Source organism: Suillus paluster (genome assembly GCF_016628075.1).
Source record: "Suillus paluster strain FC165 chromosome Unknown EDB91scaffold_3, whole genome shotgun sequence".
In the NCBI taxonomy this organism is placed as follows: domain Eukaryota; kingdom Fungi; phylum Basidiomycota; class Agaricomycetes; order Boletales; family Suillaceae; genus Suillus; species Suillus paluster.
Window position 1 is genome coordinate 1,201,640 of NW_024537563.1, and position 25,924 is coordinate 1,227,563.

Genomic DNA, 25,924 nt, shown 5'->3' on the forward strand with positions numbered 1-25,924 from the left:
GAACTTGGTGGCTTGATCGTGCCATCACGTGATAAGGTCGCGCGTAACGCGTGTGTTTGTTGACGAGGACCAGGGTCATCGACGTCCAGCTTGGGACTCCATCATCTCCTTGAGGTCGACAAAGACTTGAAATTCTACATTTCAGTCAGAAGACTGACATGGACAACGACGGAGATATCCCAGTCTACTCCGAGCGTCATCTTGCACTCTTTCAACTTGTCAAAGACGCTTTGGATGACCTTCCTGTCTTGCATGCTTCCGTTATTCCAAAGGACGAATCTTGCGCCATATGTCTTACTCCTTTTGATGCCATACTTGCTGGCGAGGTGCCCCAGGAAGGAGAAATAGAAGATGGCGTTACACAGGTGGCGGGCTGTGGACACTTATTCTGCCGGAAGGAGTGCGTGATTTACTTTGATCAAATCCCCGTCAATCTCTTTTAAGCTAATTTTATGCAGCCTTTCAGAGTGGATACGAAACTTTGTGAGTCCTTTCATTCGACGCTAAATAAAGTCGAGTTCCGCTAACGTCTACTCCTATTTTGCAGCACGGCAGTTGTCCAACGTGTCGACATCCTTTTCTGGATATAAAGCCGTATACCGAGTCTGACGCAGAATCCTCTGATGACGAGTATTTTCCAGACGATGAAGATGAGGAAGAAGACGACTTCTTTGGGATGGATGATTTCGACGACGAATTCGAGGTGGAGGAGATGGAAGTAGACTTGGATGACATCTGGGGTTATGTTGACCTGAATGCTGGTGACGAGTCTGACGATGAGGAAGAAGATCCCGAACCAGATATTGACGGTCTGCTTGAAGAGAATCTCGGTATGTTACTCGGCATATTCGTCGAAGTTCACTGACATCTCCACAATAGAACGATCCCGCAGCGTATCTGATGCTGACGATGACGTAGAGGCAGATGCTACTTGCGGAGATTCGTCTCCACGCGATAAATAGGCTTCTCGAGGTAATTTATTGATGCACATTGATGTGTTCTAGATCGTTTTGTTTGTAAATTTCTAGAGCGTGTATGAATTCTACGTCGAAACCGCTTGAAGGACTTCGGAAACAGCAGCATCCTCGCGACTTTCTCTCCAGACACCGGTAAATTTGCCACTCCACCTCGTGCCCTTACCTCCTCCCTTGACATTCAGCTTGCCTTTGAGCAAGTCCCCAGCCGCCTTGACATATTTCTCATCCGATCCAAAGACAAGCAACACGCTCGCGCTTGTGCCTGTCTGTGACGACGGAGAAGATGAAAATATAAGCACGAATGGTCGCTCTGCTGGAGCGGTGTTTGCGAAAGCAGTGGTCATTGCTGACAAAAGTCCGAGAGGATTAATAGAATCGTCAGTCCGGTGCACGTGTTTGACAAACAGGGCTGCTTCAGATGACTTCATTTCTTGTAAAACGTCGCCTGCGACATGTTTTGCAAGCTCGAACTCAAGGTCATCGACTCTCTTCTCAGCTCTCTTCCGATCGTCCACAACTTGCCCTATACGGTCTGGGACTTGCGGAGCGCCACAACTGAGCGTGGTAGCAGCAGCAGCGAGTTGGGAGTGTGTAGATGTGAGGTAGGTGATGAGGCGCGGTCCAGCGAGGAAATACAGGCGAGCAGAAGTGGTGCTCGACCTGGAAAGTGTCTCCGTTTGCGGTATGATGAATAACTGAAGATTATGAAGGGTAGGAGGTGTGTGCCGCAGCATCTGCAATATTGATATGAACCTCCTGAAGCAATTCGTCAGGATTGGAGGAGCTTACGGGTTACGATCCACTCCATCGATGATTACTGTTCGCATGATGCCTCCAGTATAGTCGGTTGGGACTCCTTTGCCTACGGCACGACCGCTTTCTAATACAGGTACTGCGGGTTGTGGTTTATCGTCCATTTCTTGCACTTCCACATGGACTTTCCGTCCCTCAAACACTAGTTTGTTAGCTTCGTTCTGGATGGACAAGATCTCTTCCACGGTCATGCTTCTCCCGAGTTCGACATAACAAGGTGCCGGTGCGGCCGTGAGCGACCAAGAAAGGGTATGAATATCGAGCCGATTTTCGAGCACCGCGGAAAGCAGGTGCTGCGATGTGTGCATAGACATCTGTCGAGTTCCAGCTCAATGATTGCGCTAGGACGAAGATGCTGGGTACGTACATGATCATACCTGCGATCGAAATCAAGCTCTCCAAGAGCAACAGTAACCTTCGTTCCAGGGGTAAGGCAGGAAAGACCGTTTTCAGCTTGTTCAGCCCGGACGTAGTGAACTCCATGTCCGCCATGTCGTTTGGCCTGAATCACTGTCCATGTACGCCCATCAGCTGTCTTGATGATACCTGTATCTGATGGCTGTCCCCCGCCCTCAGGAAAGATGACGGTATCATGCAGTATGACCTCAAGTGTGGGTTGGTCGACGGGGGCTGGTGCCGATGCCTTCTTTCCTTTCTTAATGCTAGGAGAGGAGGCAGGCTGTGAGATCGTGCAACTGATAATCGTTGTCTCAAGTTCACGCAGGAGCGGGTCACCTGAACTTGAGCTTAGATGGAAATGTCTGGATGTGGGGTCAAGCTGCTCACGTTGACATGCCAAGAGACCCACGGGTATAGGTCGTTGGGTTTCTGTAGGAATCTTGAGTGTTGGGGAGACGATTCTGTGGTAGGACGGCGGAGTGACTGTGGGGTATAGTGCGACTACTGCAGCTGCCATATTCACAGTAGATAGTTGAGTTGAGTGGTCGTACTACTAGTGAGAGACTTTGATGATCATATCAGCCATTGAGATATCAGTAACTCCCACTGAACTCACGGTTGAGGATGCCGCACAGTGGCAGGCTTCGGAATTGCAGCTTCAGACCACAAATCAATGAATCTCTCTAACTATATGGTATAATAGTTACATGTTGACTCATACGATGGCATAGAAGTCTCCCGTAGTACTGTCAAACGTCAGTGACAGAACGCTGAGATAGGTGACTCGGGTGGAATGGTAACTAACGCAGGCTGAGGATAAAGTTACTTCCGCTCCGAAATAGTACTCGGCCTAGTACTACTGTCATCACCACTGGTCCATCTAAGAAGCTGCTGAATATTTCGGCGACACATCAAAGGAATGTCGTATCACCTCCTGCCTGATGCAGACAACTACAGTCCGCACTATGGTGCCTCCGAGTCTGGCAGTAGCAGTGATAGTCCCATACTTCCTCACATTGATGAGCAGCACAGATCGGTCGTGGAGAAGAGGCTTCTCCGTAAGCTGGACCTTAGAGTAGGCTTCCTGGTTCTGGTTTATATTATGAACTATGTGAGTTCGCGCACTGCAAATGTTTCCGCCACTGCTTAAGTTCTTTGCATAGATGGACCGTAATAATGTAGCGTACGTGGCCCTTCGAAATCGCTTGGAGTAATGTGGCTTAACCGCCCACTCGCAAGTGCAGCAAGGTTGCGTGGTTTTGAGGAGGACCTTAACATGACGGGGAACCAGTTCAACACACTCATCAGCGTCCTTTATGTGGGATATGTGTTGATGCAAGCTCCTTCGTATGTACCAGCACGTCATCCTTCTGCAGCATTTCCGAGAATTCACAAGCAACACTTTCTTAGATCGCATGAAAAGGCCATCAATGTACCTCTCAAGCTGCATGGCATTATGGGGTGCTATCACATTGTTCACTGGTATGTACATTTTTCCTTTAATCAACATTGCCTAACGAGGTCACGGAAGGTACGGTACGAACGTCGGTATCTATCACTCCTGCAGTGCTGTTCGCCTTCGATTTAACACTGATTTAGGTACCATACCACTCTCATCTTGCGTTTTTTGCTTGGATTTGTCGAGGCAGCGTTCTTTCCCGGGGCTGTATTCCTTCTTTCACGATGGTATAGTCGTCCCATACCCTCCGAACTGTGTATATTGAAATCTCGCTAGGTACAAGCGCAACGAGCTAGGGCTACGCACAGCACTTCTTACTTGCGGGAGCTCAGTCAGCAATGCTTTTAGCGCCCTTATAGCGTCAGGAATCTTGGCAGGCCTAGATGGTACACTGGGTCTTACGGCTTGGAGGTCTGATTCGAAATACACATACTTTCAAAAGTAACGCTGACTTCGATGCTGTAGGTGGCTTTTTTTCGTGGAGGGCACTTTGACCATCATAGTTGCGGTGTCTGCAATCTGGATTTTACCGGACTTTCCTTCAACGCCGAGCGCCTGGCTGTTGCCTGATGAACAAACGCTGGCGAAACGACGGATGGAAGAGGACGCTGCGGCCGGAAATGAGGACCAAGGCAAGCCCGCAGAGGGATTTTCTGGTCTTTACGAGGCTCTTATGGATTGGAGGGTATGGTGGCTTGGTGTTGCTCTCAGTTTGATGATCGCTTCCTTATCATTTGGCAATTTTTTCCCGACACTATCCGCTACAATGGGTTACAATGCGACCATCAGCCTCTTGCTCTGCGCACCCCCGTGGATTTTGGGAACTGCGACCTCTTTTTTTGTGGCCAGGTCAGTCTTCGAAAGACTGAAAAAATTCGACAGGTGAATTAACATTAGGCCAGGCACTCCGATGCAACCGGTGATCGCTTCTGGCACATCACTGGCCCACTACTTCTCGGCATTGTTGGGTTTATGATTGCCATCTCTACTATGAACACGGCTGTTCGATATCTATCGCTGTATGAATCCTCTCTTCCTCGTTCTGAAATTTCACGGGCTTACGTGCTTCGTGAAGATTCTTTATGACTCAGTCCTCGGTTGCCTATGTCATTTTTTTGACTTGGGTCTTGAATACCTTCTTCCAATCGCGGTCGAAGCGCGCTGCAGCCATCGCACTGATCAACTCGATGGCATCATTTGGCAACATCAGTTCATCGTGAGTTCACAGGCGACCTCGTGCTCTGGGTTGCCACTGACGCCGTCCCAGTTACTTCTGGCCATCCAGTTGGGGACCTTCATACGTGAACTCATATGTCATTTGCATATTGACGAGCGCCATGTCTATTGCGATGTGCTGGGCATTTAGAAAGCACCTTTCTCGGTGCAATGAAACTGCTGAAGCCGAAGAACAAGCTCTAGGGCTGCCCAAGGGTTTTAGATATCTCCTGTAGCATTCGCTTGAACTTAGTGTCCCCAGGATGCAGTGCACTACAAGAGATTACGAAGTACCGGAGTTTGCTGCACTCCTTATCTCTTTAGTGGTGCTGATTTAACCTTCCTGCGATGAACTGTTTGTCTTGGTCACTGTCGAGTTTGGCAGGAAAGATGTGCTTGGTGGTCAACCCGTGATGATGGTATTGCCCCGTCAAAGCGAGCTTCAAGTTACTGTAGTGGTAGTGCATCAAGTGAGTCTTGCTAGAGTAGAGAAGACGAGAAACTGGAGTGGATATATCACAATCTGTACAAGCATCACAACCCATGCAATATTGAATAAAATCTAAGAGATCAGAGACTGCACAGATGGAGTAACTGTTGTCCGCCTTACATATCATGGTCTATTATGGCCCCCCTTTTCATCAAGTATGCAAGTGACAGAGTACTGATCTTGTTGGGAGCGAACATTGATGGGATTGGGCCCGCTGGAAAGAAAAGTTTACTATTTTCGTTGGTAATTTGGGTTTGAGTCGAATGTACATTACGCAGTGATTGTAAGAAGCGAAACTTCGAAATCCTTGATTGAAATCGCTGAGAATTTTGTCCGCTGGCGCCCTTCATAATTACAATTCAGTGTCGGCCGAGTCGGGGATTGGCGCTCGCGCCGCTACGATACGATAACCTGTGTCCCAGAACAGCCAATCTAGCTACAATACTAACCCTTTACGGTCTATTCGTGATTGCCCACCACTTCGTGAGTCACACTTTTTGGCGTAGAAACGTGATGGTTTGTCACATCGTGTAACGGTATGTAACGAAATTTGCTTAAAAAGCGTGACTCACGAAATGATGGTCTATGACGAATAGACCATTATTAAGGGATAGTATCCTAGAACGGCTGGTTCAACGGAACTGCTGCAATACTCGGAATACGTATCTCGTTGAGCCAGCTGCCCTGGGACATCCAAGTACAAAGTTAGTTATCATACATCATGATTTCTCAGGCCTTGCTAACAATACACTGATAGTGTCGTATCTTGTTCTTGAACCATCTCACATGTCGAGCAGAACTTCTTCTCGCGGGATTGCATACGAACGTCTGCGTGAGTGTCCAACAGGAAGTTTGTCAATCAAGGCATTGACCCGAGTTCATTTACGCCTTTGTTTTGTCAAGCATGCGAAGACGTTGATACTGCATTCGAAGGCAGCCTGGACAGCGATACTGTCTTGCGGAATGTCATTTACGACGAGTTTCCGGACTAGACAGCATGTGGAACAAAGTCTTCTTCGTAAAGTCGACCTCAGGATGTCCATCCTCGTCCTTATCTATATCTTAAACTATGTCAGTCGAGTTCTTATGCAATAGCTTTGGTCCATAATCTAACAAGTGCAGATCGACCGCAATAATGCAGCGTGGGTTTACCTTTCATATCCGATACGTATACCATAGCTGAAGTTGCAGATCTTCTCTACACGTAACAGTGCAGCTAGATTACGTGGCTTCGAGGATGATCTTCATTTAGAAGGGCAACAATTCAATACCATTCTGAGCATTCTTTACATTGGTTACACACTAATGCAGGTTCCATCGTATGTGACTGGAGGACTCTCTTTTTATTTGATGCTAATGGTGATGAAGGAATATGTACTTGAGCAAGATGGGGAGACCCTCCATATATTTGCCGACATGTATGGCAATATGGGGTTTGATATCAGTCCTAACGGGTCAGTTCAGCGCTTGACCGTGCAGTCAGTTGATGTTGAATCAAACAGGAACAACGAAGGGGTACGTACCTAGCTTTTGGTTCGTACACGGACTGAAGAAGTCCTGAAGCTTCCTTGGAGCTGTGTGCACCAGGTTCTTTCTGGGATTCGTCGAGGCCGCGTTCTTTCCTGGTGCTTTATTTCTCTTATCTAAATGGTCAGTGAAGAGAACTGTCTTTCACTCGCACTGACATTGCTCAGGTACAAGCGAAGAGAGCTTGGACAACGGACGGCAATATTAAGCTGCGGTTAGTTCCTTTCCCATGTAACATTCGATGGATCCAACGTTGGCAGTATAGGTATCATGATCAGTAATGCTTTTGGGTCACTCTTAGCATCAGCTATTTTGGATGGCATGGACGGAGTTATGGGTCAAGCAGCTTGGAGGTAGGCAGTGTTTGTCTCCTTTCGACCTGATGCTTAGTTTCGTCAGGTGGCTCTTTTACATCGAAGGTTCTATGACGGTTTTGGTTGCAATCTGTGCCATATTCATCCTTCCCGACTTCCCTGGCACACCCTCTGGCTGGCTTACAGCCGAAGAACAGGCTCTTGCACAATTGCGAATGGAGGAAGATTTCGGGGTAGGGGATGAAGAAGAAACACAGTGTTCCAAAGGTGGGGAATCGGGTCTGAAGCAGGCGCTCTCAGATTGGAAGGTCTGGTGGCTTGCGCTTTCGATGACGAGCTTGAACGTCTTGTTATCATTCAACGCCTTTTTCCCGACGCTAAGTGCGACACTTGGCTACAGTTCGACAGTGTCTTTGCTACTTTGCTCCCCGCCTTGGCTGTTTGCAACATGCATTGCATTTTTCATGTCAAGGTAAACTATCTTATGGTACTTTGTATGAATCCCCACTGACATGATGTGAAGACATTCTGATCAAACAGGCGAACGCTTTGGTCACATTACAATACCTTTACTCTTTGGAATCGCGGGGTTTCTGATGGCCATGGCCACTATGAATACCGCAGTCAGATACCTCTCATTGTAAGTTTTCTCTAATTAATCTCATTCCTTGATTGACTGAAAATACTGTATAGGTTCCTGATGGCCCAGTCTTATACGGCGTTTGTCGTATACTTCGCGTGGGTTAGCAACTCTATTCCCCGCCCGACATCCAAGCGGGCCGTAGCTCTTGCATTCATTAATGCATTCTCATCTTTAGGAAACATCGCAGGCTCGTGAGTGTTTTGAACCTCTCGATCGTTCGAAATCTCTCATGCGCGCTTTCTAGCTATGTCTGGCCAAAGTCATGGGGTCCTTCCTATTCGAATTCATGTGCCATTTGTATAGGATGCGGTGCTCTTTGCATCATAATGTCATGGATTTTCAGGCGACACTTGATGCGGTTGAACCAGGAGAGTGAAGCAAAGAAGATAGAAGGAGGGCTATCCAATGATTTCACATATCTGCTATGATTATCATGGGCAGGCTAATACAATAATATCAAATATGATCTACGCACTACCTCGTGGCTATCCACATTTTTTTGTACATAGAATTGGTTTTCTCCCTAATCACGGTGCTGGTTGGAATTACCGTCACGCGCGTTGCGGGACGGACACGATATACAGTACTTACTAATGTTGCGTCTACCCGGAGAAACATCGGGACATATGATCCCCCATGTGTGCCGTGAACTACGATATTCAGAACTACGATACAGGTGATCTCGATTCTCGACATGATTTGTACTATATAGTAGCTCCAGAGGATTGATCCCTCCGCTCTTACTCCCGCAACCATGAGCATCACCAGATCTTTGACAGAAGATTGGTCTTTCACCCAAGTAGGCGGCGGACAGGGCACGAAGAACGACGAATGGTTGGCGGTATCGCAGTTGCCCACCACCGTGCACGTTGAACTTCTGAAGGCGGATCGTATTCCCGACCCGGTGTGTCCGATCATGATAAACATCTACACTGATCGGCTAACTTGGCTCATTCCGCAGTTCCTGGGTCTCAATGAATGGGAGGTTCAATGTTAGCACCATCCTCGTCTCGGTTGCGTTTCAGGGGCTGACTGAAGCGTGTAAATAGGGGTCGGAGAGTCCGACTGGGCTTTCAAGAATACCTTTAAGGTTTCTGCGAAGGAACTTGCGGCCACGAACGTGGACCTTGTGTTCGACGGTCTTGATACTTTCGCAAGCGTGGAGTTTGTACGTTAAATTGTCTTGCCATATGATGCATCCAGGCGCTGATATTTTAACGTAGAATGGACATAAAATCTTGGAGTCAGCGCGCTTCATTCTGTCTCCCTCTGATTCTTATCGCTATTCAGCACGGAAAATCAATTTATCTCATACAGAGCACCTGTGAAACAATACTTGAAACAGGGTGACAATGAGCTTGTTATCAGCTTCTCGAGTGCGTTCCTGAGGGTGAGCCAATGCAATATTTTAGATAGTTACTCTTGACTGTCGATTAATTAGGGGAGGGAAATGGAGAAAGCTCACGGGACGTTGCACCTTTGGAACGGTGATTCCAGTCGCTTGCATGTACGCAAGGCACAGTACAAGTATGCTTCTCTGTTGATCATCATGGGAAGGCTGTTAACATGTGCCGAAGTTATGGTTGGGACTGGGGGCCAGTTTTGATGACCATTGGCCCATGGAAGCCTATTACCCTTCACACGTATAACGTCCGCCTCACGGATGTTGACATCAGAAGCAACGTGTCGGAGGCACTGGACGTAAAGGTCACCGTTGACTTGACGCTGTCCGAGAAAGCTTCCGGATTGGCATCTGTTGTGCTGAAAAATGCACAGAACTCTGTAATCCTTACAGAGGACAATCTACAAGTCGGTTCTGGGAGTGCTCGCGCTGAGTTCCACTTCTCGCCTGGAGAGCTTGAACTGTGGTATCCAGTTGGATATGGCGAGCAACCTCTATATGCAGTCGAGATCACTGTTTCTGATTCGGTGAGAGGGACCCTGCCTCATATAACACATCAAGCGGTTAAACCTGTACTTTCAGCAAGGAAACACTCTGGACACAAAAACACAGAAAGTCTCGTTCCGCCGTGTTCGAGTTGTCCAGGACATTCTTGTTGATCAGGAAGGCCTCACTTTCTTGTTCGAAGTAAACAACATCAGGATTTTCTGTGGTGGTAAGCGAAGCCTCTTTCTTGAGGTGACACTAGTAAAACTGTGTCTCTAGGCTCTAACTGGATCCCCGCCGATTCTTTCCTCACTACGTTAGTATTTCGACACTGTCCGAGAATCAAATCATTTGATCGATATGTTTTACTACATACAGTCTTACTCCGGGGAAGTATCGTGCATGGCTTCAACTTCTCGTGGATGGTAATCAGAATATGATTCGTGTCTGGGGAGGGGGCATCTATGAATACGATGTTTTCTACGATATTTGTGATGGTGAGCACTATCCTCTTAGTCCTCGCGGATTTGATTCATAAACTTCCTTTCCTTAGAACTTGGAAGTAAGGGATTTGTTGAATTCGTCGGTCTGTTTATTTATATTTTATGGCAGTTCTTGTTTGGCAAGACTTTATGTTTGGCTGCGGTCAAGTAACTTGCTGTTGTTGCACTATTGGTCCAGGCTCATTGGTTTATAGTACCCAGCATACGATTCTTTCCTGAAACTTGTCGAAGTTGAGGCAGAACAAAACGTCAAGCGATTGAGACACCACCCATCTATTGTCATCTTCAGTCAGTCGAAATCGTGACGTGTTTTCCCCCTTCTTAGTCGTTTTTTTGCAGCTGGAAACAACGAGGACTACCAACTTGCAGAGTCAATAAATATCGTGGATTACTCTGACGAAACTTCGGACTTCCGAAAGACCCAGTTCCCCGCCCGGTATATATATGAGCGGACGTTGCCATCTATCGTCCGCAAATTCTGCGATATTCACTACCATCGCAGTTCCCCTTACAGCGCTCCAGGCACAGTTACCACAGACAAGACACTCGGGGACCTTCACCAATGTACGTCAAGAATCTAGGTCATCGGTATTTCTCTGATAATTCCTCAGGGAATGTATGGCATGGGTCTCAAGAACCGTGGCACAACTGGGATATACTCGCTGGTCGCTTCGTATCTGAATTCGGAATGTGAGCGTTCCTAAATCTGCTGACACCTAAAATTGCTCAGGCTGCCCCAGGGAGGGATACCCCAACATTCGCACTGTTGATTATTGGCTTGCTGGTGACAAATCAGAGCGATATCCTCAGTCCCGGTAAGTGAAATACGACTTGTACTTGACATCATGCTGAAGGTTCCCTCAGCGTCAACAATAACCATAACAAGGCCGCTGGCTTCGAACGCCGGTTGGAGGTATGATAGCCTTTATAAAGAACCTTCGCTCTACTACCCTCTTTTTCTAGCTCTACCTCGTGGAAAACTTCAAGCATGCTTTCGATATGGACAGGTGAGGCGTCTACTTCATCTATTATACGAGTTAAAGTTAAATGGTTCCTATTTAGCTATGTGTATTACACACAAATCATGCAAGCTGAGACGCTTGCATCTGCTTACCGACTTTGGAGGAGAAACTGGCGTGGAAAGGGTAGGGAGCACACTGCTGGTGCTCTCGTATGGCAGGTGCGTCATCGGCACGACGGTCGCGTTTTCTAGTTAACCGTAACCAGATCAATGACTGCTGGCCAACTACGTCATGGGCCATCGTCGATTACTTCTTGCGGCCCAAGCCGGCGTATTTCGCGATTGCACGCGAATTGCGTCAGTACACGGTCGGGATGACACGCAAGGAGAAGAAGACATTTGCGAATGATCTATCAGCTGCACAGTTCACAATTGCAACAATTCTCGATATCTGGGGCACGAACAGCACTCTATTAGAGAAGAAGGCCAAACTTGAAGTTACTTGCTTCGACCTTCACTCCTCCTGGACGGCGCAGTTCTTCAAGGATGTTGTGCTCGCTCCCAATTCCAGCACTGAGTTGTACTCGGGTGACCTTCCCGGTCAGCCAGTACGCACGAAAGAGAGTGAAGTGCCACGTGCGATCATTGTCTCAGCACGTCTCCTTGATGTATCCGGAACCGTCCTTGGTAGATACTCCAATTGGTGAGATTTGGATCCATGAGATTTTCTACGTTTGTCTTTCTTGACATATCTGTTGTAGGCCAGAACCTTTCAAATTCATCAACTTCCCTAGCGTCAAAGATCTAGGGTTTTCCGTCGAAACCGGCGGCGATGGCGATTCCCTCAAGCTCTCGACTCAGAGACCTATAAAAGGAATTATTCTAGATGCTGAAGGCGAGGACGTGAAGTGGAGCGACCAGGCCATCGATCTGGTTCCAGGAGATCCCCAGATTGTAAAGGCCATTGGGTTGAAGGGTAGGAATGTCAAGGTCCGCTTTCTTGGCGATGGTACGGCATAGATGAGAAGGTTTGCGGACGGCATTCATATCGATATGCCCCATAACACGACAATCGACAAATCCAATTGACCTACCGGTTGGGAATAAAGTACCTCATGCAATGGACAAACTGTGGAGATATGAATATGAATTATGAACCACCAGGGAAAATACTAGTACTGTTGAAACCAGACGGAGGGACCCCAGAAAAGCATTATTTTACACACTGTACAAGTCGCAAGGAGACAGGACCGAAGTAGCGAATTATAGGAGAAACTGTCTAATCCGATAGAAATATCGGAAAAAAATGGAAGAGGTACTCCTAGGGAGTGGAGGGAAATAGAGTGAAATACTTATTATGTATGCGAAAGACGTTGGACAGCGGTGCAGCAAACAACAGCCAGAAAAACGAGCGGCTCAGGGGTATGAAAGGAGGCTGGGTAACCGGAGAGCATGACAGCAAAGTGACCAGGGATGGCTAAGTCGCGTCTATCACATAATGAGACACCTGCTCGCCTCTGGCTGATCCGTTTTGCTGGACGGAGATCGCTTCTCAATCTCCGCAAGACACAGCTCAAAGACTTTGCCTGTGATAAGGCGGCATAAAGAAGCTGAATTGTTCAAATAGCGAATAATCCCTTACCAACAGTTGACATTGTTCTTGGCACTAGTCTCAACCCAGGCAGCTTTGTTAAGTTTTGCCAGCTCTTCCCCTTCATTCGGAGCCACCTGTCTACTATTGGGACTGTCAGAGAGCATTGACAAAAAGCAAAAGTGTGGGATGGCCAAGAACCAAAAAGTATGATGACCTACCTCGCTTGTAAATCAGTTTTAGCGCCAACGATTACGCATGGGATATCGTTTTTGCCGCAAAAATCAACAATTTTGTCGTAGACAATTTTGATCATGTCAAAAGATCTTCTTGAAGTGACCGAGTATACGAGAACGTAGCCGTGTATGCCAATTGCATGTTTAGAATTGAGAATCGAGTACTCGTCCTGTGGAGACGAATTGAGTTCGATATGCAACGGATGTATGAGATAGCACACCTGGCCAGCGGTGTCGATGATGTCACAGTCATATTCTACGCCTCTATAAGCTACACCTTTCGAAAAGGTGCTTTCGATGGTTGGATAGTATGCCTCGACAAAATGGTTCTCGATGAACTGTATGATAAGAGAAGATTTGCCTGTTGCGCGAGTGAGTATCGTGACGTTGAAAACAAGGTCAACCTACCAACTGAACGGGAACCTAGGACTGCGATTTTTCTCTTTCTCAGAGTGTTGGCGGCCATATTAACAAGATAGTGTATAAGAAATAAACGAAGGAAGTGGAAGAGAGAGACGAAGAAAGCAGAGGACGATGAGGAGACCAAAAAACTGTGGACAAGTTTGTGGCGATAGTGGAACTGTGACCCCGTGCCGTTTCTCCGTGACAAACGTCCGCGTCAGCGTTGAGCGTTACTTTGATAAATTCAGTGAAGAATGCAAACTTTCTTCCTCCCGGTCTGGGGGAATGTAGCTAGCGGATTTATATAAATACGAAATGGAGTAATTGTAATTCTCCAAGCAGGAAATGGCAGGAACTCCTGTACTTGCTACTACTGCATACGGGGTCTTACTTGTTCCAGTGCAGCTTATTACGGACCGTAGCTTATTCGGATTGTACATTTTCAGGAACACCGTCCACGAGTCGTCCACGTCGAAGGTCCTCGAAGGTCTCTCCCATCAACTGAGAGTAATAGCACTCGCTTCTAAACGTTGGTCTACCGTCACTCCTCTCACCCAAGGGTACCACATGGCTCTCTCCTAGGTCTTGTGATCCGCTGAAAACGGTCCGGATGTCTCGGCAACTACATACCCTTACACCATTTGCTATGCAATGCATATACAGCCTCCGCAAGTGTGTGGCCAATACTTATACGCCAGCGGCCTTTTCCGCAGGTGTGATTGGCGTTTTTGATGACCGTGAATCCTTTGATACTCAAGGCAAATACCTTTTACCTGCAAGGACAAAACCGTAGGAGTGAGCCCTTATATATTTCTTTGTGTGAATCATGATCCGTATAAATACCTGTTGGGCGCGAAGATAACAGACATTGAAGACGCATGCCGTAATGCAGACGTAACAACTGTCTTCGGAGACCAGCCCTGAAATAATGACGTTGCTTGATCTTGAGCACGGCGAAATTTCGTGGCATTACAAAAACGAAACTCAGAATGGCTTGAGAAGGCAAAATATCAAAGCTTTCAGCCCTGCTGCAAATACCAAGCATTCAGCTTGCTGGCGGTGACGCATGTGCTATGTGAAGCCCCTCGGCGGGAGTTTGTCCACTGTCTGCAATCATGCGACAGGACATAAGGGGCCTTGGGAAAAAGCAACTCGGTGGCACAGGCCGGGGACAATCACTAAATTGAGCTAACCATGGTATAAGGTTAGGCAAGAACAAATTATCTATACATGTTACCCACCACAGGACGGGAACAGAGGTGTCCTCTCTCGCTTGAAGATCTATCATCACGTAGAAACGGTATCCACAAGAGGTTCAATGAGGCCACGAAATGACAGATGGCCTCAGATGGCACGCAAGATGCACGTGGGAGGAAGTGACATTGTCGGCGGGCTCCCACACCAACAACAACGCGGGTTCCACGACTTCTTGCTTAAATGAAGCCATTCACAAGCTAAGGGCTTGAGCGCTCCTCCTATCCATGGACCGCGGATGTGTTGGTAGGGCACAACAGGGCCCTTTTCATGGGGAACTAGACGGCCATGGAAGGTAACGCCACATGATGGAAGCCAGTGAAGCCAGATGGCTGCCCATATCAATAATCATTTGGTTGAATTTAGGAAGAATTAGCCGTCCGCGCGCAGTTATGGACACCTGGCGATCATAGATACGTGTGGCTGACGCAGAATAACCACCGCCGGTATACAGACTGCGAGATTTCTATGACGGACATACGGAGCTTAACTTGGTGTTCCCGGAAGTCCGAGGCATGGACTGCTCCTGGTACAAATTGATGCCACAGTGCTGAGAATCGATATTCGCTACCAGTAATTGGAGGTATTTGTGATTCCTCTGTGAATAAAAAATGTTCTAACTTGGAAGTCTGTTACTTACTTAGAAGGAGCTTGAACGTTCGAACGTTTGAACTTCTTGAAGTAAGCACAATGACTATTGACCACAGTGACATAAGCACAATAGCGTATACAGCACGTGGTGATTCAATCACGTGCAGGTTGTCACGCGTCCAGTTGATTTTCGAACGCGATCAGTCAAAGGAAATCAGCGCTCAGCTTCGACTTCAACCATCTGACTCTATCGACCATCCTCGCTGTGCTACTTTGTCTTTCAACTTCCTTTAAAATCCTACTTTGAAAGTGAAAATCACCATAAGATCGAAATGTCTGCTACATCTACGCCCGCCGATTCTCCTGTCTCTGCTCCCATTCAGCCAATGCACAATCCCTCGCAAGCTGCTCACGTCGTCGTCCCACAAGCACCTCTTGGAAATGTTGCAAATGGTGTCAACAACGCCAAACCTGGAATGGGTATGAAGGCCCTATTGGCGAAAAAGATGGCGAAGAGCAAGTGAGTTCACAAACGCGTAGATCGGTGGCAGATGTTGACCTTATTCACGCGTTCTTTCCAGCAATCCCAAATTTGTCTCACCAACGGACAACTTGATGACACCTGTTACGCAGAAGCTGAATGCTGCGAAGCAGAAACACTTTCACAAAGTACGTATACCCATCCCCGTTGACCTTGTACTCGGTCCTGACACCATCTGCGATGCAGGGGCGCGAAACCCATGGGAGCCCTCTTCCCAGCCAAAGAGTCGCATTCGTTAGAGCAAGAGGATCACAGTCAAAGTGACACAGAACCTACAAAAGACACGTCTTCAGAAGTACCAATGGAAGAAGATGAGAATCCCTTCTAAGACAGAACCCAGTTGGCCCAATTGGGCATCTCCACGATACCCTCACGTTGTTTGTTGTATTACGCTCATGCCTGTGTCGCTAAATCTTGCTTGCCTGTGTAGTGTCTAGTGGTGTTGTAGGATGTTCCCACGATTTGCTGTAGTGTTACGCGTCGCTGGCTAGTATGTATCTTATCATACGGATGCATTGATTGTATTCGTTTCCCATATCCCTCTAGTTGTGAACGAGGTGACCATGGAGTCTCCTCGGCTTCCTCTAAGTGCTGCAGGTTTGCGTGCAATCCTTGAACAAGACTCCATAGGGAGATCTCAACTTCCCTCTCGCAAACGGATACAAGAGCTCATTGCAAGCCTCCCTAAGATCACAGAAACTGAGCTCAAAGACTTGGGTCATTCTGGTGCGCTCGTTTCTGCGTCATACATTCCCAAACTAGATATGTGCAATAGAATCTGTTTGCCCCATATGCTTTAATACGTTCTTGGCCATCCTTGCTGAAGAAGAAATGGCACTCGTCATGGACTCCCCCGCGCACCCAGTAGAGGAACTGGGCGCGACGAGACTCCACGAAACATGCGGACATCTGTTCTGCCGAAGAGAGTTGAGCGCACATCGTCCTTCCTTCGAATGACGTTACTGACTGGCGAGGCTAGCATCACGAAATGGATACGTGACGGCGTAAGTTAACAGGCTTTATGTACTTGGCTGCTTCCATTCACGCCACTTTCTAGCGCGAGTCTTGCCCCACTTGTCGTAGGCCTTTCCTTGCGGCTGCGGCTGATGACCAACACGATGCGGCGGAGTTGTCTCTGCCGGATGATTTTCCTGAGTGGATTGTCGACAGCTCAATGGTTGCCACAGATTCTGGCAACACAGGCTTACTGCCTTTCCTGGCTGTCCCCTCGATGGCGATGGGTAGTCATTCATCTGCTCATCAACGAGAAAGCCTAGACGAATTTTCTGGCATGTACTCGTAATAGCTTAGATTCTTACATACACTGAGTGTGGTTACATGCTCGAAGTTGAAATTAAGACTGCCATTCATTTGTTGAGTAACCATTTATCTACTCCTTTGGCGCAGACAAAGATAGGCTAGGTGTATAAAAACGAGTGATACGTCAACCCGGGTAGTGTAAGATGATACTCATGAAGTTCAGATTGTCCAGCTGCATAATACGATCGAACGAAGAGGGATACGAAAGGAGAGTAGATGATAGCTGTTTTCATCAAGTCCATGCATGCACAAGATAAATTCTGTTCACCAAACACAAGAAAGAGAGAAAAGCCGATCCACGGATTAATTCCTCCTGCAGCATCTGAAAAGATTGCGTTTGAACCAGTACCACAAGCACTGAAGCGAAACGTCAGCAATGGTGCGACAAAACGACTCTCCTAGAATAACTCACCCCAGTAAACCGCACAGCAGCGAGACCAAATGTGGAGTACAAGATGACAGCAAAGTAAATGTTTTGCTTCGTTTGAAGCTCCTGCGCGTCCAGCACCGCATCTGAAGCGGACGTGAGACCGTTGATGTTCTCAATGGCAACCGCCAATCCAGCGTTCGTAAGCATCCAGAAGGCGACAAGACGCGTACGGAAGGTCTTGTTCTGATCGTCCATCGTCGGCTTCTCAACCGCTTCCTTGACATCGATCTTGGTCACTGCGCGAGTGACGGTCTCCTTGAATGCAGAATCCACATCTTCTTGGATGCGGTGCGTATCTTCGACAACAGGAGCATCCGCATCTTTGGTCTTAGACGACGAGACCGATGGCAGAGCTTCTGCCTTGTCACTACCCTTTGTACCCCAGGACACCTAAAACATCGTTGTCAGCCAAAGCGGGTCCTAAATGATGACGGGTGACGCACATCGTGCAAGTTACAGAATGCGTAAACGTTGAGTACGTTCGTGAAACTTGGTGCCAGGCATAGGTATTGGAAGAAACTGGAAAACATATGCCAGGGGTCCCGCTGAAGCAAGAGGTCAGGCGGTGCCATTTTGAACGGGGGCAGAACTCACGTAGAGGAACGATGCAAAGAAGTAGATGCCTGTATCATGAATGAGTCAAAAATTACTACAAAATTCGAGCCACCACATACCGAAAGTGGAGACCATCGCAGCAATCAAAGCACCAACAGGAGGCGTTAAGAAGGTCAAAATGACTGCAGATACCGTCTTGTTCTTCAGCTCGTTGGGAATGTTCTACCACAAACGTTCATTGTCAGGTCAGTCGGCGCTAGAACCCAAGACCGCCAAGACTTACGGCGAACGCCTTGATGGTTAGCCAGAAAGAACACACGAGAAGGTAAACGGCCAAGAAGGCGTAAACCCTGCAACACCGGTCAGCTTGAATAGGGTAAAGACTCTGATTTGTACAAACCATAGCGTGGTTGCATATGCCGTTCGTTCACCCTTCGGTCTGTTACCAAGAGCTAGCACAAACTGTAGCGCGAGGAAGGCAAGGTAGATCCATTTAAAAGCCAAGTTAACCCAGTGTGTCTGCGAGCCCATTATTAGTATCAACCTTTTGAGAGCAGTAATTGTATACGTACGACGTCCGCAGTGCCGAAAATGATAATGCCTTGCCCAGGGAGCAGGTCGATGATGATGCTGAATGTTAACCAAATATTCGCCAATGCAAACCACGAGAAGATCAATGAGAAGATGTTGTACTATTGCCTCAGTCAGCAACAGAGTGCAAGCCAGAAATAACAAGACGCACAAGAGCTTGAATGTGGAAGAAGAACATGCGGATGATGCCGTGGCCAGAACGGTAGAGTTGGAAGAAATTCACCAAAGCGTACTGGTAAAAGACCATCAGACAAACTTGTGCTTAACGACGCTGTCGTTACTCACAACTGAAGCAGCAAATGAACCATTCAACCACCGACGACGTTGACCAATCAGCTCGACTGCGGATTCTGGTACGTCCGTCTCCGCTTTGGACGGTTTGACATACGTCAACGTCCACCTATCGCCAGCCTTGGCGACGAGCTCGAAACACAATATACGGTCCTCAGCTAAGAACATATTCTTGGTAAAGATGTTCATGCCGTAGATACCCTTCGCGCCAAGACGGTCGGCCAAAGAGTGGTCACCGTGGAAATACTGCTCTAGTGGCCGACCCAAGATCGCGCGAAACCGGTACGCGGAGAAAGCACCAGGAAGCACTGATACATAGCCGAAACTACTCTCCAGTGGTTTGTCTGTCATGTGATAAGACGATAGTATGCAGGGTCTGGACGAATGACATACCAAGGATGTTGGACATCTTGTACTCGAAGTTTTGGGCAGCGACCAGGGGGTTTAGGAGCTTCCTACCACCCTCAATCATGGCGTGAATTTCACCACAGCACCCACCAAGATGGGCATCGTTGTAGAACGCTTCCCAGAGATAATAGATGGATTTGTGTCCAGGTTTGGTACCGGCGTCAATGAGCACGCAAATTTCGGGCTAGATATGTTTCAGTTAGACGAACATGCGTTTGTGATGCGCCTCACCATCAAGATTTTACCGATGGCGTTGAACAACCACCGATGCGAATTGATCTTCTTCTGATTCTTAGCCTTTAGAACGAAAATGATTTGTACGGGGACCAAATTATTGGGATCGTTTTCATGAGGAAGCACAAGCTGAGGTTTGGCGTCAACCGACAACTGAGTGGTATACTGTAACGAAGATATAATCAATACAGCTCATGACGATTGAATAACTGGCACAAACCTCGAAAATGTGTGCGACAGTGTCTTTGTCGTCCACTTGTTTCTTCATGACACCATCTTGGTAGACGCCGACTGTGGCCAAGATATCCAATACGCTCTTGTCCATAGGCTCCAGTCCATCGACGATAAGGGCAACTGTGATTCTCTGCCAGCCAGGCAGACCTTCTTCAGCCGCTCGTCGCCAGTACTTTGACTGTTTAGTCTTGCAAATGTCGCGAATGTTCATCATGACGCCATGGAGTGTTCTAGCATAAAGTGTCTTGTCTTCGTTGTAAGACGTAACGGCAATGAGCAAGTCGGTTTGCCGACCATATATCTTGGTTCTCAAAGACCAGCCATTGGCCTCTGTGAAATCGTCCGGGTCGCACGTTGCTGCAGTGTACCGCATGTGGCTAGAGGGCATTTACGTGAGTTCATATCATAACAACTTGTTAAATAACTTACGAAAATTCAGTAGTATTGGTGGCGGCATATTTTGCTTCAATGGCACTATGGACTGGGGTTGGGACAGGGTACTCGGCAATGAAGTTACCATTTGTGAGCTTGACTTTACGCGTTACCCCACGCTTAATGGTCTGACGGCGCCTCCAAGCAGTGTCTGCGCCATTTGTTGTGGATGACATAGAAGACAAAGGGCGTGCGTAGGGGTCCCCATAGGCTGAAGGATCGACTGGTCTAGAAGAGAGAAAGGGATGAACCATGTGTTAGTAAAAATGAATGAAGAAGTTGAAGAGAAGCGCCCAATAATGGATAACTATATAAAACACAGTAAACTTACGCTGGTGGATAAAAGCCGCCAGGATTATAGTTGTCACCTCCGGTGAGCGGAAGCTTTTCAGCATAATCCTCATCTACATAATTGGCGCCGCCGAACTCGCGGGGTAAGGTTGTGGTACTCTCAAAGGGCGAGCCTGATGAACCATCATAAACACGAAGAGGTGGCTCCTGGAAGTGGGTCTGGCGTGGTCGATCTGCAAATGGGTCGCCAGTGTACTGTTCGTCATGAGGCCGTAGGGAAGACATGTTGTATCAGACCTAATTGAACGCGCTTGGAACAAGAGCTTGGAGATGCCTTTTGACAATGCCCAGAGAATTGAGTGGGGCAGAAAAGGCAAACGTTGAGGGTTGTGAACAAACACAGAAACCCGGTTTTGTACAAGTCTAAATGGTGAAACCCAGGCGATGATATACACCGCTTATTTGGACCCCCGTCACCCTTCCTTCACCATTGTCTCTCCGACACTCAGCCTCCCGAAATCGGTCAAACTCAGGCCTGCATCTAACTATTGACTGTATACAAGGATTTCCGTCTTTCATTATGAAGCCAACTAGCTATACAAAAGACTTGCCAAAGATATTGGTTATTTTTATACCCCGATTATGATAGTGGTTGCTTACACCCTAAACCTAACGCCGCTAGTGTCCAGGGTCCTGCGGGCAACTTCGCTCACGGCGCAACCTGGGCGCGTCCTTGGAAGCACGTCCCTTGACTCATGCATAGCCATAGGACTCCTAATCCCGCTTGTTGTTGCAACGAAAGCTATCCATTAGACGTGCATGAAAGTCGAATTGAACCTTTCAGCCTCTTCCTGAAAACTTTCAGGGTTTGCAACGCTGATGGTACAACAGCTGCGCTTTCAAATTAAGCCCAACCGTGTGAAGTCAACTGGTCGCAACTATGTATTGTTTTATATCAGGTTTTATTCCTGCCTCACTGCCTGGCTTAACACCGATCAAATTCTACCTATCTGATGATGCCAAGGTCCTCATTGCAAAAAGCAATTGCCCCTGTCACGATTAGCAACCAGGGTTTTATCATGATAACACAAACCTCTGCCGTTCGTGAAAATAGAGAGACTAGGAGACACTGCGGACTCACCCAGAAATACGAGGACGATTGAGCTACTTAGTAGGTCATCTCAAAATACTGTCACACATGTGCACAGCCGATTTACGCAGTGAAGACCTAGAACCTGTACATAAAAAACGGGCCTGAACTAACAGCCCTGACAGTATTCGCAAACCGCAGAAAACGGAAACGGATTTACTCGGCCGTGGCGCAAATCGCATTATTATGTACGTCCTTGAGAGCTCCAGTGACTGTCGTATATACTGCGATACTTAAGCAGCCAACACGCGAAACCTGTGACAGGGGCGTACCGGTGAATTAGCAACCCCGTGTGAATCCTCCAAGTGGTACTTACCTTTCACCGTATCCGAGTCTTCCTAGTCGCTCGGAAGCTTGGTCACAGTTTGCAGCGCTGTAGCCGTACACAATTTATCTAATTTCGACCCTGACAGGTCTTGAAAATCATGATTCGGTGAACTGCCACGTGCGGTCCGGGGACATGATCAGCCAACTGAAGACCTGGGTCAACTTTAGCACACCAGAAGCTCGAAATATCGTGCCTAAAATACTTGCGTCAGCTCTTCACCGTGAACTTGGGCTCAATACGCACGAGATCTACAAAAGAGTTCCCAGATACCACCACAAGCAGATCCCTACTGGCCTCCGCAACCATGGAGGCAGGTTAGCACCTGCTAAACCTATTCCTCTCCCTCCTAAACTAGATCACGTAGTTCGTTCAGTAAAGTGAGTCTGTCGGAACAAGAAATTGAATATGAAAATAGATAACCGAAGAAGACAATCCTGGAGGAAATGGCGATGCCACGGAAAATCGAGAAGGTACATATAAAAATAGGACTCCACGAAGACATTCGCGATCCATCTCTCACGTCTAAGGCATATGGCAAGACAGAAATTAAGAGTGACTTCAACATCCCTGCGTCCGATATCTGGCATTGGAGGTTGGCACTGGACTGCGAGGGACTACGAGACCAAGATTAATAACTACCGCAAACCTCCCATAGAAAAAGTCCTTTAGAACCCAGAGAGAAAAAGGCTAGAAGCTGGACGTGCCGGAGGGAACCAAAGTTGACAATGATGCACCGAAAAGAGTCCAGGCTCCTGATTTTCCTGCATTCAGCTTTTAGCATAGATTTTTTACTCGGCTTGAACAAAGCAGCCTCTTGCAGCCGGTATTCGTCCGTCGTCCGTCATGTGCAGCTGCCTGCAAAACCGTCCTGACATGTGCCCAAGCTTCTTATAGTCTTGATCAATCGCGTGTTTAGGGCGCAGCAGCCCGCGGATAGATTTGATCGCATAGTATTCACCTCCGCTCACACATCCAAAATTGTACACTCCACAATGGCATTGATCCCCTTGCATTTCACACCTCTATTTTTATGGCACGTCGCGGCAGTTATATCACTTGGTCCCAGATCCGTACACAGCTAGACAGCGTTCCTCAAAGGCCTGTACCATGAGCGTAGACACCTTCCCAAAAAACTTTGCAGACAGAGCAGAATGCAACGGATTCTCAAATGCAAAGGCGATATCGAGCGTGACAAGAGTAGGTCCGGCGTCAGGAGAATGGCTGTCCGCGGCTACAGAGGTCCTGACCTCGCCATGGAGCGGTGGACCACTGGAAGGATGAGGAGATGTTGACGAAGCTGGTTGGAAGCGCCATACTGTCTGAAGGGTCTTGAACAAAGGGGTTGAAGTCGATGCTTCGGCCTATGATTTCGAGAAATGGTGACTGCAGACTCCACCAGAAAAATGAGAGAAGCTGACCTGAACAGATTCATAAGGTCGACACGTCACCCTACTCACATAGCTCTCCTTGAATGCGAAAAACCCGACCATTAACTCCGCGTCCATAGTGACCACACCATCCTGGCCCACACGTCGTTCCAAAATTCTCGAACCAGTGCAATATGGCACAAAACTGGGATATGAACCAACATCTGCAATTAAGTTGTATAGATCTCTGCGTCCATGACTTGAGGCACGAATCAGTCTCGACGAATGCGGATATGATCTGCGGGACAACATACGGAAAAATCTTGCGTTCATGATAAGTTTGTGTCGCTGGCGGTTCATCAGAAAAGGGCGAGAAGTTTGGAAGGGTGAAGAAGCCTCTCTGATAAGAGGCCTTGCGACTGGTAACACAAAAACATTGTTGTCGCACGACTCGCAGCATCAAGTGAGCAGTTATTGTGAAACACCAAAGTTCACGACCTTAAATGGAACATCGATGCCGTAACATCGGTGCTACACCTTACCCCCATGATGGTTTCTCATGTTATCAACTACTCCGGAGCAAGTGACGGACATTTGGGCAGTGGGCAAACTAGTACTAATCTAGCATGCGGCACAATAAATGAATTAATGACGATCGAGAATGGGGACGACATGCCCAATGACACCCTAGATAAAGTATCACGGCTGAGTGCCATTGACACAGGTCTAGGTCTCAAGGAAATCCCGGAGGCTACTCAATAATTGTGAACATGAATCACAACAAGTTGTAACACGTTGAGAACGATGCAAGAACGATGTACGGATATGTCGGCGTGATCCAGCGTCAAATGGGTTGCTCAATGGAGTTCGGAGTATGACACACCGTACCAAAAAAAAAACAAGCTGCTCTCGCAAAAGCAAATACGCTCAGATCCTCGGGCTGCGCATACGTCAACAAAGTTCGACGATCAGTAAGATCAAACACCGGAGTATTGATCACCCACCGCTCCTGTGTGATGCTTAGCGATTAGAACGTGTCGAAGGATGCTTCTGGCCTGATAATAGAGCGTCATATTTCTATTGTATAGGAAGGTCCGATCGATTATCATTGAAGCTAGATAAAAGCAAAACCTAACAGGCAGGTTCTTTGACAGGAATGATTCTTTGCGTACCTTGCACGCCGAAAACACATCGGTCAATGCTGGTGTTGGTACTGCGAAACGGACGTCCGCAAGCCGTCGCATCGGAGAAACTGACCAATCAAGAACGTTCGGACTGATATTAACCTGTGCTCATGCAGATCAAGAAGTCACACCCTGAGGTTGCGGAGATCAAAAAAAAGTCGAGATAACTTAGAGAGCTGCAAAATAAACATCGCATACATATACGGAAGAGGGGGCAGGTGATCCTCTTCAACATGTCCAAGAACTGGAAGACGAGACATTTTCACCCTGCAAACTCAGCATTCTCTGGGCAGTCCCTAGCGATCTAAGGGGAAGACATCAAGCGCTGTAAGAGAAAGCGAAAAAAAACACAACGCACATGTCCCTCTTGTCCACACTTGTAACAAGTCTTGTTCTTGGTCAATCCAGATGTTCCATCGGCCGAGGTTGATCCCGGAGAGGCGAGACAGTCCCTGATCATTTTTAGTGTCGATATACGATAAAATTGAGACTCTTCACCTCGCCATATGATTGGGTCCGCCGCATCGGTAGCATTTCACCGGAGGAAGTGTAGATGTGTTCAAAGCACGTCCCGGGGGAGGCGCACGAGAAGCAAACCCGGCGCCTGCCCCAGCAGCCCCACTTGGACAAACACGGGCAATGTGTCCAAACCGACCACAATTCTGACATGAGGTAGGTGTCAACTGGGTTTCAAGTAACATCACTCTCGACTAGCTGTAAACATACGTAGCACTTTTGATTGCCGTTTTGAACCCTCAAGTTGGGACACTCTGCTTGAATATGACCAACGCCACCACAAGAGTAACACTGCTTTGCAGCGACAGTACGAGGCGACGGACAAGCCGAAGACTCATGACCAGGTTGACGACAATTATAGCAGAGGCGCGACTCAGAAGAGCAATTTTCGGCAATATGACCCACTGGAACACCATTAGGTTGGTCGAAAGATGAGCGATGACAAAAACTTGCAGTTTCCACACTTGAAGCATCCCTTCCTGGAAAACTGATACGCCATATCTACAGATCCTTCTGAACAGAAATGAAAAGTAAGACGAAAATATTGAAGAGATAAAATGTATTCGCACCTCAACACTTCCCTCTTCCAGCAAACCACTAAACTTCTCTTCCCACCTCACTTTGACGAGGACGAGGGTGACGATGAGTGAAAGAACCGTTCAATATGGGCGTCAGACGTTCAATTTCGTAACCCCCATATTTGCAACCTGCCCTGAAGCAGTAAGTGATCTGGAGTCCTGGACCCTGTGGCGTAACATTTAACCTCCAATACTTAATCCGCTAAATTTT

The 25,924-nt window shown here is 47.6% G+C and overlaps 11 protein-coding genes across 11 annotated transcripts; 6 read left to right on the forward strand and 5 right to left on the reverse strand.

The window, feature by feature from the left end:
• The first annotated feature begins 14 nt into the window (after window positions 1–14).
• EDB91DRAFT_1333283 (uncharacterized protein) lies at window positions 15–993 on the forward strand. Its single transcript, XM_041325424.1, has 4 exons — window positions 15–400; window positions 459–483; window positions 548–830; window positions 880–993. Exons 1-4 carry the CDS (start codon window positions 159–161, stop codon window positions 960–962), a joined length of 633 nt encoding a protein of 210 aa, XP_041183316.1. The 5' UTR covers window positions 15–158; the 3' UTR covers window positions 963–993.
• Window positions 994–1,002: 9 nt separating this feature from the next.
• Window positions 1,003–2,706, reverse strand: EDB91DRAFT_1287195 (ThrRS/AlaRS common domain-containing protein; the record flags this gene model as incomplete). The annotated part of the gene is made up of 4 exons (XM_041324810.1): window positions 1,003–1,733; window positions 1,767–2,104; window positions 2,158–2,525; window positions 2,577–2,706. The coding sequence occupies 4 exons, from the start codon at window positions 2,704–2,706 to the stop codon at window positions 1,043–1,045; spliced, it is 1,527 nt and encodes a 508-aa protein (XP_041183317.1). The 3' UTR covers window positions 1,003–1,042.
• A 402-nt stretch (window positions 2,707–3,108) lies between these two features.
• On the forward strand, window positions 3,109–8,265 carry EDB91DRAFT_1044248 (major facilitator superfamily domain-containing protein; the record flags this gene model as incomplete). The annotated part of the gene is made up of 16 exons (XM_041313112.1): window positions 3,109–3,304; window positions 3,401–3,536; window positions 3,586–3,675; window positions 3,789–3,875; window positions 3,925–4,059; window positions 4,114–4,497; window positions 4,551–4,667; window positions 4,724–4,864; window positions 4,916–5,095; window positions 6,565–6,672; window positions 6,722–6,811; window positions 6,917–7,003; window positions 7,048–7,094; window positions 7,146–7,210; window positions 7,904–8,028; window positions 8,082–8,265. The coding sequence occupies 16 exons, from the start codon at window positions 3,109–3,111 to the stop codon at window positions 8,263–8,265; spliced, it is 2,172 nt and encodes a 723-aa protein (XP_041183318.1).
• Window positions 8,251–12,209, forward strand: EDB91DRAFT_1287247 (glycoside hydrolase family 2 protein; the record flags this gene model as incomplete). The annotated part of the gene is made up of 20 exons (XM_041324811.1): window positions 8,251–8,741; window positions 8,799–8,829; window positions 8,887–9,005; window positions 9,061–9,080; window positions 9,128–9,227; window positions 9,279–9,364; window positions 9,415–9,766; window positions 9,822–9,954; window positions 10,005–10,041; window positions 10,104–10,222; window positions 10,338–10,375; window positions 10,423–10,516; window positions 10,568–10,792; window positions 10,840–10,918; window positions 10,969–11,043; window positions 11,093–11,141; window positions 11,192–11,235; window positions 11,291–11,408; window positions 11,456–11,892; window positions 11,951–12,209. Exons 1-20 carry the CDS (start codon window positions 8,592–8,594, stop codon window positions 12,207–12,209), a joined length of 2,565 nt encoding a protein of 854 aa, XP_041183319.1. The 5' UTR covers window positions 8,251–8,591.
• Window positions 12,210–12,680: 471 nt separating this feature from the next.
• Window positions 12,681–13,482, reverse strand: EDB91DRAFT_1043261 (ras family-domain-containing protein; the record flags this gene model as incomplete). The annotated part of the gene is made up of 5 exons (XM_041313051.1): window positions 12,681–12,799; window positions 12,836–12,924; window positions 13,002–13,186; window positions 13,238–13,377; window positions 13,425–13,482. The coding sequence occupies 5 exons, from the start codon at window positions 13,480–13,482 to the stop codon at window positions 12,681–12,683; spliced, it is 591 nt and encodes a 196-aa protein (XP_041183320.1).
• A 1,983-nt stretch (window positions 13,483–15,465) lies between these two features.
• On the forward strand, window positions 15,466–16,316 carry EDB91DRAFT_1101023 (uncharacterized protein). The gene is made up of 3 exons (XM_041317217.1): window positions 15,466–15,783; window positions 15,845–15,936; window positions 16,011–16,316. Exons 1-3 carry the CDS (start codon window positions 15,596–15,598, stop codon window positions 16,130–16,132), a joined length of 402 nt encoding a protein of 133 aa, XP_041183321.1. The 5' UTR covers window positions 15,466–15,595; the 3' UTR covers window positions 16,133–16,316.
• EDB91DRAFT_1101024 (uncharacterized protein) lies at window positions 16,317–17,143 on the forward strand. The gene is made up of 4 exons (XM_041317218.1): window positions 16,317–16,530; window positions 16,580–16,730; window positions 16,784–16,808; window positions 16,862–17,143. Exons 1-4 carry the CDS (start codon window positions 16,368–16,370, stop codon window positions 17,105–17,107), a joined length of 585 nt encoding a protein of 194 aa, XP_041183322.1. The 5' UTR covers window positions 16,317–16,367; the 3' UTR covers window positions 17,108–17,143.
• Window positions 17,144–21,004, reverse strand: EDB91DRAFT_1101028 (glycosyltransferase family 2 protein). Its single transcript, XM_041317219.1, has 15 exons — window positions 20,631–21,004; window positions 20,297–20,527; window positions 19,854–20,244; window positions 19,631–19,798; window positions 19,385–19,583; window positions 18,986–19,335; window positions 18,852–18,932; window positions 18,682–18,801; window positions 18,510–18,628; window positions 18,393–18,459; window positions 18,229–18,331; window positions 18,149–18,177; window positions 17,998–18,099; window positions 17,537–17,944; window positions 17,144–17,481 (listed from the first exon to the last, which is right to left on the reverse strand). The coding sequence occupies exons 1-15, from the start codon at window positions 20,873–20,875 to the stop codon at window positions 17,428–17,430; spliced, it is 2,667 nt and encodes an 888-aa protein (XP_041183323.1). The 5' UTR covers window positions 20,876–21,004; the 3' UTR covers window positions 17,144–17,427.
• A 1,196-nt stretch (window positions 21,005–22,200) lies between these two features.
• On the forward strand, window positions 22,201–22,966 carry EDB91DRAFT_1333288 (uncharacterized protein; the record flags this gene model as incomplete). The annotated part of the gene is made up of 4 exons (XM_041325425.1): window positions 22,201–22,382; window positions 22,424–22,445; window positions 22,484–22,538; window positions 22,567–22,966. 4 exons carry the CDS (start codon window positions 22,201–22,203, stop codon window positions 22,698–22,700), a joined length of 393 nt encoding a protein of 130 aa, XP_041183324.1. The 3' UTR covers window positions 22,701–22,966.
• On the reverse strand, window positions 22,967–24,005 carry EDB91DRAFT_1101034 (dehydrase and lipid transport-domain-containing protein). The gene is made up of 3 exons (XM_041317220.1): window positions 23,750–24,005; window positions 23,487–23,694; window positions 22,967–23,429 (listed from the first exon to the last, which is right to left on the reverse strand). The coding sequence occupies exons 1-3, from the start codon at window positions 23,893–23,895 to the stop codon at window positions 23,121–23,123; spliced, it is 663 nt and encodes a 220-aa protein (XP_041183325.1). The 5' UTR covers window positions 23,896–24,005; the 3' UTR covers window positions 22,967–23,120.
• A 918-nt stretch (window positions 24,006–24,923) lies between these two features.
• EDB91DRAFT_1043656 (uncharacterized protein) lies at window positions 24,924–25,540 on the reverse strand (the record flags this gene model as incomplete). Its single annotated transcript, XM_041313075.1, has 3 exons — window positions 24,924–25,071; window positions 25,118–25,281; window positions 25,346–25,540. Coding segments are annotated over 3 exons (507 nt in total), but the record flags the coding sequence as incomplete, so codon positions are not given.
• Window positions 25,541–25,924: the final 384 nt, after the last annotated feature.